Raw genomic sequence first — 12,111 nt, 5'->3', positions numbered from 1 at the left:
AGATGAAGATGGGCAAAAAAATAAATTCCTGAGAAATCAAATATTTAAATAGAAAGGCTGCTGGTTAAACATGACAGACTGACCACATGTGCTTATTTCCATCTCATCTCAAAGCCCAAAGAAAATGACAGCAAAGGAATAAAAAAGGCATAAATATATAAGCACAAGAACAGGAGAAGCAGCATTAGTGGATAAGACAGTTCAATACATTTTATAGAAGTTGAAAAATAGGATGAAAGAATGGAAACGAATCAGCAGAACATAGGAAACCACCAAAAAAAAAAAAATGCCTATGTAAGAGCAACCAGTGAAAAAGCAGCCAATTCTCAATGCACAGTTACACACATACATACTCAGGATTAGGACCCGGTTCCACCAAGTACTGTAGAAGGTGAGGATGAAGCACAACATTGACAACAGGGGACTGTGTGAAAGTGTGGGAATACAGAATAGTTGAAATGTAAGGTCCCTTCCCTGACGCCAACACTGGCAAGGGAAGACCCAGATGACAGGTATGCAGCCAAGTCTAGAAAAATCCAGCCTAGATTATATTGATTAAAAAAGGGCAAAGGCAAGGCTCCAAAAGGGGTGTCTCCAGGGTGAAGAAACAGAACAATTACATTATTTGACATATTGAACCTTGTATAATAATACTGATAGGCATTTGACAGACCTGATGAAGCAAGAATAAACAATTTTAAATAGTTCATAGAAAAATAAGCAAATTTTAAAAAACAAGGCAATTATTAACTCCAGGGAAAACAAAGAGCTGCATGAAAAACTTAATCCTCAGATAGGACTTCATAAAAATTATAACTGCCACTCATCAAAGAACATCATTAAGAAAAAAGCAAGCAACTGTCTTGGAGAAAATACTACAAAATGTCTGTATGACAAAGGACACATATCCTGACTATGCAAAGTACTAGAAATCAGTAGTAAAAAGATAAGCAACCCAAATAAAAAAAAACAGGCAAAAGACTTTCTTCACAAAAGAAGATATCAAAATTACCAATAAGCACATGAAAAGGCACTCATCAGGGACATGATAGTAAAGGAATTAAAAAGGTATGAACATAAAAAGACAGAGGACAGGAGAGGCAAAAGGAATGACAAGTATTCAGGATGACAGAAATGTTCTGTAACTTGATCTGAGTGGTAGCTATGCAGATACCCACATACATGGAAATTCATCAAGCTGAACACTTAAAATTTGTATACTTTATTAAACAAAAATTGTACTTCAATCTCTAAAAAGGTAATCTTAATCAACAATTTTTGTTATAATGTATGATCAGGGAGGGAACAGTAGAAAAATGAATGCAAGAGAGCTAAATCTTTCCCTATCTTCACCAAACATGAAAGACAGATCAATAAATGCTGTATAAGCATATTTTTAGGAAATCTCGTGGTCAGTAATATTCCCTCTGTGAAGCAAGAGGTTGACGAGAGGGGGACAGGGGACTGCTGCTTTTCATAATAATCCTTTTACTAATATTTGATTTTTTTAACTGTGCATATATTATGCATATATATTGTTCAAAGGGATCTCTCCATCCCTGGCTTCAGCAGTGGCTTGTGACTCAGGCCCAATCCAACCCATGATCCTGGCCCTTGGCCATAGAGATATTTTTCTTCCAGGGATAGACATAAGGCCCAATTTGGGCCAATGAGCAGTGTAAAGAGTTCTGTGAAAATAATTAAGGAAAAACATGCTCTTGCCTGGAGCTGCTGGCAGCCATCTTGCCACCCTGAGAGAAGAACTTGCCCAAAAACGGGGTTGACAGGATGCACAGCACAGATGAGAGGTGGGGAGAAGGTACCTGAGCTCTGACATCTGTGGTTGAGCCCCTGGTTCTAGGCAGGCCAAAGTTTGTCTAGCCCTGCCCTTTTCATAATTATAATAGGCAGTATCATATAGTGAGAAAGCAGTGAACTGCTTGGATCCAAACTCCAGCTTTACTACCTACCAACTGTGTGACCTTGGGCATGTCACTTAACTTCTTCTCCATCTATAATATGAGAGGTAGTAATAGTGCCTACCTCACAGAATCAAATAAGTTAAAAGATATAATGCATACATGCATATGTATATGTTTATATCTATACCTATAAAAATACGCATATAGCTTAATATAGATACATATTTATATTTTAAAAGCTTATTTAAATTTCTATGTATAAGAACCACACATAAATAGTTAACTAGTTTCATTATTAGCAATTAAATGCCTTTTTTCCTTAAGCCAGTATAAGTTGAGTTTTCTGATACTTGTGAGTAGCAGGATCCCGACCAAATCAACCACCCAAAAGAGAAACCATACAAAACCAACCAAAATATTTAAGCAAATATGCATAAAACAAACATAAACATTCTCTTTATCAGAAGAAAGCATTAAAAAATTAAAATGTAAATAGAAAAGGAAGAATGTTTGTAACCTTTAGTATTGATGCTGTTTTTGCCTTTACAAATAACAAGACGGAGAAGCTACAGAAAATGGGCAAAAATATAACACACAATTCACAATTAAAAGAATAGAAATGCACAGAAAGTTTGCATTTAAAAATCACATAAATGAAATGAGCCCAGAACTAATTTTTTCCAGTGACACAGCTAAATATTATTTTAAATTTTATTATCCACAGTTGGCAAGTGTCTCATGGACTGCTGGTGAGAATGTAAATTGGTACAACCTTTATGGAAGGCAATTCTAGCTATAATAAAAATAAGCAAACCTTTGACACAATAATTCTTCTAGGAATTTATCTAAGCAGATAATTAAAGGTATATGCAAACATTCTCCCTTTAAATTTGCTTACTGACTTGCATTCATATAAAGAAAAATTGTAAAATGAATAATCTAAAAAATAGGGTATTCAGCAAAATCCATATATTCCAATACTGTTCAGTAATTTAAATTGTTGATGGAAAATATGTACACGTAAAGAAGGATGTCCATAATTATTAAATGAAATAAATAGGTTACCAAACCACACAGTATGAACCTGTTTTAGTTGTATAAATATTTACATACACATATAGAAAAAGATATAGTAAGATACACATCAAATTATAGTGAAATCTCTATGTGGTAGAATTATGAGTTTCCTGATTTGCTGAGTTTTTTTCCTGCTTATATGTATATTTATTCTTTCTTCAATGAACCTTTACTGACTTCCAATAAGAAAAAAATGTATTTTAAATTCATAAAAAGACACCTCACCTCTAAAAGTGATTTCAGTCATGTATCTGAAGCAAAAATGCATGCAAGCTGGTAGGTGGAGCACAGATGATAAGAAAGTCAAGGGAGTAGAGTGTTTTTTAAGAAAATTTGGTTGTAAAAACAAAGAGCCTTTAGAACGTAAGTGGCCTATAGTCGCTGAGAACCTGCACTGGAGAAGAGGAAGCGGCCAAAGATTCAGAAAGAGGGAGTCACTGTGGGAGATGTCTAACGAAGCCCCCGACAGCAGCACACCGTGCTCTCCATTCTCCGGCAGCTTCCCTTTGAGCCGGGCTGAGCTGCTTTCCCTCCACCCCACACGCTCCTTTCCCTCTGTGCCAAGCATGCCCTGATGCTGCACTGACTCAAAAAGGGGGCAGAACTAACCCTGGGGCAGAACCCATGCTCTCAGCCTCTCAGCGTCCTAACCCCCTAGGCTAGGTGCAACAGGCACTTTTCATCAGCAGCTTTCCCCAGGGAAGAAGATGGGATGCTTGAAGCCCCTCCAGAGGCTATCCTATCCCTCCCCTATAGAAGAGTGAACGCCACCCCCAACTGCAGTCACGATATACGCTCGACCTCAATCAAGAAAAGAAGTGAGTTTTCAACAATTCATAGGGCCTGAATGCTGTGTAAGAGAGATTATGTTTTCTTTTCATTTATTTTAGGCATATTAACAGCTGGTGACCTAGATTAAGAAATAATTTAATACGTGAAAAGGCAGACCGTATCACTAAATTCCTTCACAGATGGAAGGTGGATTCAGTGAAAAGCTTCAGACAGAAGATTCAAGTAATTACTTGGAAGGCAGGGAGGAGGAATACCTACAAGTGGGTAAAATGAAGTATGGAAATATGCTAACAAAACCTGGCCCAGATCCCAAGGCCAGCAGATCCCTGGCTACTTTCTGCACAAGTAACCAGGGCCTGTAAAGGGGCAGGAAACCTTGCTAATTCAGCTGCTGAGGGAGCGGCAGGAGGAGGATCATGTTAGTTCAGGATGAGCTTGGGCAGATATTAAAAGAAATACAATCCTCTTACTGCATTGAGAATGTGCATGTGTGGAGGGAGGGACCAGCAGCGGCCACCAAGCCTCTGGACCTGGGGACAAAGGGATCAATGCCCCTCTACTAGCTCCAGGGGTTCGGCCAGAACTGGGGTGCAGCCTGAGCTTGGGTCTGAAGAGAGAAATTCACTGTCATAGAGAGCAACACGACAAATCTGACTTCCAGTAAAACAGGAAAACGCTAAACACCCCATATCCCAGGACGGAAAATACTGACACGTGAAGGAAAACACAGTTCAACTGATACCAGTCATGGGCTCATGGGCCGGTGTTCATTTTCAAGTACAATGCTCAAGCTAAAATATAAATGCACTTTGCTCAGGACACAAATGAAGACATTAGAGCGGTCAGATACAGCAGTGACCAGGAGAGCCAGGCGAGCCAGGTGCCCGGTACAATACCTCTCCAACTACTTGGGGCTGTGCTTGCTATGGCCCTGGGTTCATTTCTGCACATCTCTGGAGTAGAAAAATAAATTACTGTGGCCAGTTTACTGGGGAGCATACAAAACAACAGGGAACCCAATCGTGCGATGTGGATTTTTTAAAATGCAATATAAAACATCCCCCTTTGTGCTGCAATGGGCAGAAAAGAACTGTTAGGTTCGGGTCATATGTGTTTTTGACTTTCCAGAGGACACTGGCGTCAAAAGGGACACAAACATATAGACCAAAAAAAAAAAAAAAGTGTGTATCTAGATCTCTGTTTTGAACTCCAGGATTCACTCGACAGCGCTGTATAAAGCCGTTGGTTGTTGCGATCCAGCCCTATTGGTCTAAACAGAGATTTTTTTTTTCTTTTTTGTGGTGGTTACTCCACTAAATCTCTCTTTTCTACCGCACTCAAGTAGCCAAGAAATGCGCCCCCACCCCGCCCCGCCCCGCGCCCCGAGGAAGGACGGCTGCCGCAATCTCCTGCCGGGATCTGCGGGCCGCGTCCCCGCGAGCTGCCTGCGGGCGAGCTGCGGGCGCCGGGAGATGCGCTCCGCTCCGGGAGCAGCGGGCGAGCGGCCGCACCTGCGACTGCCGGTGTCCGGCGCCAGGCCGGGGACAGCGACCATCCGGGCGGGCTCCGGGACTCGCGCCAGCCGCGCAGGGGGTTCCGGGGGCGGGCGCATCCCGCGCCTCCGGGGCCGGGGTCAGCGGGTCCCTGGCGCTCCCGCCTCCCGGCCGGATCCCCGCAGCACCCGGGTCCTGCCTTGCTGCAGTCACCGCGCGGAGGGCAGGGCGTCCCTGCGTCCCTGCGCCCCCGGCCCGGCTCCGCAGAGCGCCGCACCAGGAGACTCTGGCCCCGCACCGCCGCAGCCGGTGCCCTGCCAGCCGCGGCCCCGCCTCGCGCCACCTGCCCTGGCCGCCCGCCGCCCTCTGCCGACCTTTTCCTGCGCGCGGTTGAGTCGCTTCTGGACGTTCTTGGCGAAGATGCCTGTCTTGATGTCGGCCATGGCTGCGGGTCCGGGGAGCTGCGAGGAGCAGAGCGCGCAGGGGGCCGGCGGCGACGCGGAGGAGCGGGAGGAGGAGGAGGAGAGGAAAGGGGAGGAGCGGGAGGAGGAGAGGAGCAGAGGAGGAGCGGGAGAGGCGGCGAGGAGCAGCGGAGCGCTAGCAGGGGTGAGGGCGGGGCGCGGCGGCGGGGCGGGCTTAAAGCGACAGAGCGGAGGCGGGACGCGCTGGGACTTGCTGTGACACGGGGTGATGGGGAGTGGGAGGAGAAAAAAAGAGGGAAGAAGCCAGAAGCCAAAATAAAATGTCCAGCTAGTGCCTACAGTGATGGGGAGTCGGGAGGAGAAAGGGAAGGAAGCCAGCAGCAGCCCCAGGGCCCGAAGGCAGCTCAGGGTTTCTTTCCACGTAGAGTTTGTGTCGGGGAACAGTGAGAGGGGCCTGATTCTTTCCAGAAAAAAAAAAGGAAAAAGAAAAACTGGGGGGGTGGGGGATAAAATGGAAGGAGAACCCCAGGGATGTGGAAGCCAGCGGGATTGGAGCTGCTCCTAAGCCAAGAGTGATGGGCTGGTCACCTGCTGCTCTTTGGAGTACCCCGCTGACCGCCCTGGCCAGAGACCGCCTCCCTCACCCACCCTGGGTGTTCCAGAAGAAGGACTGCACGTTAGTTGCCCTGCCCTCAGGAGGCTCAGAGCCCAGTGGGGGGGAGGGGGCGCTGCTGGGGAAACTAAGTCACTGCAGGGCGGTGGAGCAGCAGGAGAGAGGTTGGGGGAGAGGAAAGGAGGGAGGGTCATCGCTGACACCCATTTAAACTTTAAGACAAGACTGGAGGGAAAGGGGACTTTGTTGAGAAGGGTCAGCTTCCACAAGACAGGTACTGTGATTTGGTCCTCTCTGAAATTCCTGTGCTGAGCATAAATCCTCACACAGGCACTGTCTCAGAAATGGAGCCTCACATCAACATGGAAGACCCAGGCCTCCTGACTTGTTACTTCCTTACAAACCTTCTGGCAGCCTTACCAGGAATTTCCCATCATCTGTATTCTTTGCGGAAATAAAAATAATAGGGATATATTTGTCCTACACCTAGCCAGAGCTCTCAAAGGCTCTGCCCAATAGTCAGACTACTCATACTCAGTTTTCAGTGAGGGTGTTGAGGAGAAGAAGGCAGGTGGTGCCCAGCAAACAGAGGTAGAGAGTGGATCAGGCACCTGAATCCTGTGAGTCCAGGTGAGCACACCACTGCACCCAGAGAAAACTGTCACATTGCCAGACCCCAGTGGATTTCCCCCTAGTGTTCACTCCTGTGTAGTCCTGTAGTCCCCTCACCTTGATTCTGGAGTGATGCTGTGACTAGCTTTAATCAATAAGATGTGGTGGAAGTGATGCTGTGCCAATTCCAGGCCTCAATCTTGAAAAGCTAGGCAGGTATTGTACTCTGAGGAGCCCTGTGCTTCCATATAGGAAATTCAACTACCCTCGTGTAAAAAATGCCAAGGAAAGGCCACATGGAAAGGGAGAGGCCCTGAGATTACTTAGGGAAAAAAGCCAAGATATCCCAGCATTCCAACTAATCCCAGCCTCCAGGCAACTCACTGGCAGAATGCAGCCATACAAACAACCATCAGCAAGACCAGCAGAAGAACCACCCAGCTGATCCCAGCCCAGAGTAAAGAATGGTGAGAAAACAAAATATTAGTTGTTATAAGCCACTGAGTTTTGTAATGATTTGTTATAAAACAGTAGGTATCTGAAACACCCTAGTCTATTTGCTTAGCTTCTGTTTCCCTAGGATGACTATCTGTCCCAGTTTGCCTAGGAATGAAAGGATTTTTCAGGACACAGGACGTTTAGAGCTAAAATTGGGAAAGTCTTGGGCAAACTGGGATAAGCTGGTCACCTACTTCCAACAACAGAAGTTTACTTCAGAGGAAAGTAAAGAGAAACTTGATTCTCCCTCGTAGTCAACACTCGATGGAAAAGACTGTGCTCTAGAAACCAGGAATTTGAGTCAACCTCCTCAAACAGGGGCCTTTAGAACCTCAGCTCTGCCTTCGGATCTGGATCATGAGGATACAAGTTTCAGAATGCTGGAATACACCAGAAGTGTTCTAGAGAATGTCAGTCTATGGTCACTCTTACACTATGAGCCCCAGAGTCACCTCTGCTCCAACACTGGACCTGGCTACAGCTCCCTGTAAGACATCACTGCCCTCCTAACAGACAGGGGACAAGGGTGCCAAGTACCTGATTTTTCCTCTGCTTTCATAGAGCCCAAGCCATCAGTCCCCATAGTAGAAGTCTTTGTCTCTCTTGCCATTATATTAATATCCCCACCCACATTTTTGGAACTCAGCAAATATTTCTTGAATAACATTGCAAATGGTTAACTTTTCTTATTATTCAGATGTCCAAATCTAGTTCTGTAATGTGGGTGGAAAAGGGAGCCTTGTCATTTCTTAATAATTCTATCTGGAATACATGCTGAGCAGATTAAAAGTTGTTATATGCAAACTGTTATCAAATCATTTGACTCTAGCTGAGAATTAAATCCATGTCCATTTTCAGATTGCCATGTGGCTCATTCTAGCCACTCTGGAATATTGACTGAGCACTTCAGCTGGTACTTAGCAGCTATTCTGTAAATATTTGTTGAAAAGTGCATGCACGCATGAGACTAGCTCATGCGCATCCATCATGCCAAGCATGGTGCTAGGGGTGAGAGATACCCACTCCTCAAGAAGTCTGAGCTGGGATTCATGAATTCTTCCCCAGAACTTCTTTGAAAACATAAACCTGGCATGCTGGGTTTGCACAGATGCTAACAAAACAGATGAATGTAGCTTGCCAAACCTGATAATGCAGGTAAAAGAGAACCCTGAAGCATGTGCCAAAGTGTAGCTTGGCTGATCTTTAACTATTTCTCTCTATTCTGGAGTAATGCTGCTGGAACAGAGGAGGTGAGGAGCCCAGCTATAATGATTTTAAACATTTTTATGCCATACGGTGGAGTCTTTCTTCATAAAAATCTTACATAGGACCCAAATATATTAATCAAATGGCCCTCTCTGGTTGTAGATACTGTTGGGTGCTCAGAGCCCCACCCATTGGGCTACTTCTTTACCCCCCCCCCCATGGCTGTCTCGAAGAGACCTCCTCAGAAATGAAGAATGCCCCTGCAATGCATGGAGGTCCATAGGACAAGATGATCACAGCAAGATCATCCAACTCCAAAGTGGTAGGATTGTGCTTTCGTGCATGCTTTTTCATTCCCCACACTACTGGGAAACTTCCTGGTGGCTTGTACCTCTTCCTAGTATTGTCTATCCACTTTTCTCTTCTGTCAATCAAGGAAATATGTGACCCATCCAATCCATATAGATTTACTATTAATAAAAAGTAATCACAATTCTCTCCAATTTCTGGGACAAGCTTAGATATCAAATTATAATATTTAATATTTATTCAGGGGGTGTTCATGAAAAGTATCACAAATCCAACTCCAGATCTTCATCCATGCAAGGCAGAATTCCTGAATCAAATCTCACTTTTGATTCACCTTCCTTCCTTCTAAATTGCTGTTCAAATTGGTTGATAAGTCAAAATGTAAATTATGACAGGTTTGTATAACGGCTGGAATAGACCCAGAATTACTATTGTCTTATCACAGAACACATCTTCTACATGTTTTAATGGCACAGAAGTTTATCCTCTCCTGTCTCTATATCTTGTTAGTCTAATTTAGACTCTTAGGGAAGGAGATGTCCAGATCCGTTTTTTTAATGTATCTAGCTCTTTGTTCATTCTCATAAGAGTTATAACACCATACATAATGTGACTGATATGCTAACACATATTCTAATTAGCTACAACTTCCTTCTAATTATTGGGTTCTCCACGTCATTGTATGGATAATTAAGAAGGCATTCCATTTCAACATTGGGTTGAACCTAACTGGAATTTTGGTCCCAACCAACTATGACTAGTTTTTATATTTACATCTTTGTTTGAAGACTCAAATGAAATTTTATTTTCTCTCACAAGCGTTAAACGAAAATGGTAGTAAAAGTAGAATGCCCTACAAAAATATGCTTTGACTGATTAGCTCATTCATATCAGGTGAAAACAATCAACTATAGACTCAGTCAACTCTTCAAACTATGCCAACTATCTACATTTTAGTTCCACATATATTTTTACTAAATTTTGCCTGCATGACTACCCTTTTCCTCTCCTAATTTAACCTAGTCTAAAAATAACAACTTCCTAACTACATTAATAATGCATCACTACTAATGTATCCTGAAATGTTAAATAGGAAGCAAAAGCTTTGTTTTACACAGACAGAGTCATTAGCCACTAAAGAAGACAGTGACACTGTTTTAAATTACCTAATAACTTTAATGTATTTCAATACCATGCTTGATGCTTTTATGCAAAGTAGATGCAAAGCAACTCCTATACCCCAAACAAATTGCCTGAACATCACTTAATCGCTTACAAACCAACTGAGAGGTCAGGGAGCCAAACAAAGCAGAAATTCTAATTAGCCACAACTCTTTCCAAAGAAAGAGACAAGTTCCTGCAAATGTCGGATACTATTTTTCATGCACAAATAACCTATAAAAATTCCATGTACAATGCGGGAATCAGCACATTTATGCTACTGAGAGCACCTTTGCAGTTGCTTTTATAGCTCTACTATTTTCTGAAGAATAGTTTTCCAACTTGGACAAACTCCAGCTTTGTAACAGTAATCTCCTTCAAAACCTTTTAACAAATGCTTAATATTATCACAGATTGGCAGAGACTTCTTTGGTTCAAGGAATCTATTTTGGGTTAAATTGATCCATATTTATATTTTTGTATGAACATAGCTCTCCAGATGTGCCCACCTTTGCAAGGTGGCTCTACTTCCTCACCCAGCTGTCTTCTGCCCCCAACCTCATGGAACATGAGGACTCTTCCAAAGGTGCTCCTGGAGCTGTGGCCACCAGCACGGTAGAGGGATTACCTTGCACCATGGGTTCACCCCACTGCATTGACTGTCCACTCAGAGCCCTCACTTCAGCCGAAGCCCCTGGGTAATGATGAGGTCTACTCACCACTGACCCTCACCGGGATTATGGTGTGATTCTATGTGCAGGAAGCCTGGATTAACTATTGTGTCTCCCCTCTTGCAAATTTACACCTACTCCCCTGCAGTACAGCCTCTTTCCTCTCCAGAGGACACACGACCTTCTACCTGTTCTCAGATCTAAACATTATTCACTCCCTTCACTTCTCTAAATACCCGCCAACATGCTGCTGCTTGGAGCCACCTCCAGGGATATTAAGGGAATTGAATGTCAATGTGCCTTACTATTGGGAATTGTGCCTCTTACTGTTACTTTCAGTGTTACTGCTATAGTTCAGCATCAAAGTTCAGGCTTAAAGGGCCTTCAGTGGGCTAGTCTAGGATGGAATCTGTTGTGGATTGAATCACGTCCCCTAAAAAGAAGGTATGTTGAAGTCCTAACCCTTGGTACCTGTGACTGTGACCTTATTTGAAAATAGGGTCTTTACAGATGTAAGTAAGATGTAAGTTAAGACAAGGTCATACTGAAATAGGGTGGGCCCTTAATCCCGTATGACTGATGTCCTTAGAAGAAGAGAAGAGAATGCCATGTGAAGACAGACATAGAGGGAAGATGGCCATGTGACAACAGAAGCAGAGATTGGAGTCATGAAGCTGCTCTCCAAGGAACACCAAGGATTGCTGGCAACCATGGAAGCTAGGAGACGGAGCATGGCCCTACTGACACCTTGATCTTGGACTTCTGGCCTCTAGAACTGTGGGAAATATATTTCTTTTGTTTTAAGCCTCCCAGTTTGTGGTACTTTGTTACTGTAGATCTAGGAGACTAAGACAGAATCCAACTTGTTTCTTCTCAAAACAGTGCATCTCAGAAAATGTATCCCCCAATCCAGATAACTGACAAACAGATTTTCAAAAACAAGATTTTCATTATTTGGAACAGCTTGTGTTCATCTGTTGCTCTCTTTTGAAACAATGTATTTTTGTAAGTGTATGATTGGCCATTATTTTCCTTCTTAATTTAGTGAAAAGTTCAGCAGCTTTCAGTCGAGCCTGTTGCAGATTGGGTTCTTTGGAAGCACAGGCTGAGACGGGGTTTGGGGTGCACATTGATTAGAGATCAGTGAGCCTGTGAGAGAAAGGGGCAGGAAGCAGGTTTGGCAGAGGAAGAAATCCACCTGCCAGGTAAGCCTGGCGAAGGCTTCCCCATCCTTCAGGGCTCTGTCCTGAGCACAGCACAGTGTCCTCACCAGTCGCTTGGTGAGTGTGGCCCAAGGAGGGGTGCGAGCCCAGACTTGTAGGTTTGAACGTGCTC

The 12,111-nt window shown here is 43.9% G+C and overlaps 1 protein-coding gene across 2 annotated transcripts in view; it reads right to left on the bottom strand.

Moving 5' to 3' along the window:
* AMPH (amphiphysin) overlaps positions 1-5,949 on the bottom strand; it is a 248,958-nt gene extending 243,009 nt beyond the window's left edge. For both annotated transcript variants that reach the window (XM_012656466.1, XM_012656467.1), the window contains exon 1: positions 5,659-5,949. In XM_012656466.1, coding sequence (XP_012511920.1) covers positions 5,659-5,727 — 69 coding nt within the window. In that variant the 5' untranslated portion in view covers positions 5,728-5,949. The remainder of the gene's footprint in view (positions 1-5,658) is intronic.
* Positions 5,950-12,111: the final 6,162 nt, after the last annotated feature.

This window comes from Propithecus coquereli, unplaced genomic scaffold (genome assembly GCF_000956105.1).
Source record: "Propithecus coquereli isolate 6110/MARCELLA unplaced genomic scaffold, Pcoq_1.0 Scaffold502, whole genome shotgun sequence".
NCBI lineage: Eukaryota > Metazoa > Chordata > Mammalia > Primates > Indriidae > Propithecus > Propithecus coquereli.
Note: the sequence above shows the minus strand (reverse complement) of the source record. Positions and strands in the feature narration are given on the sequence as shown.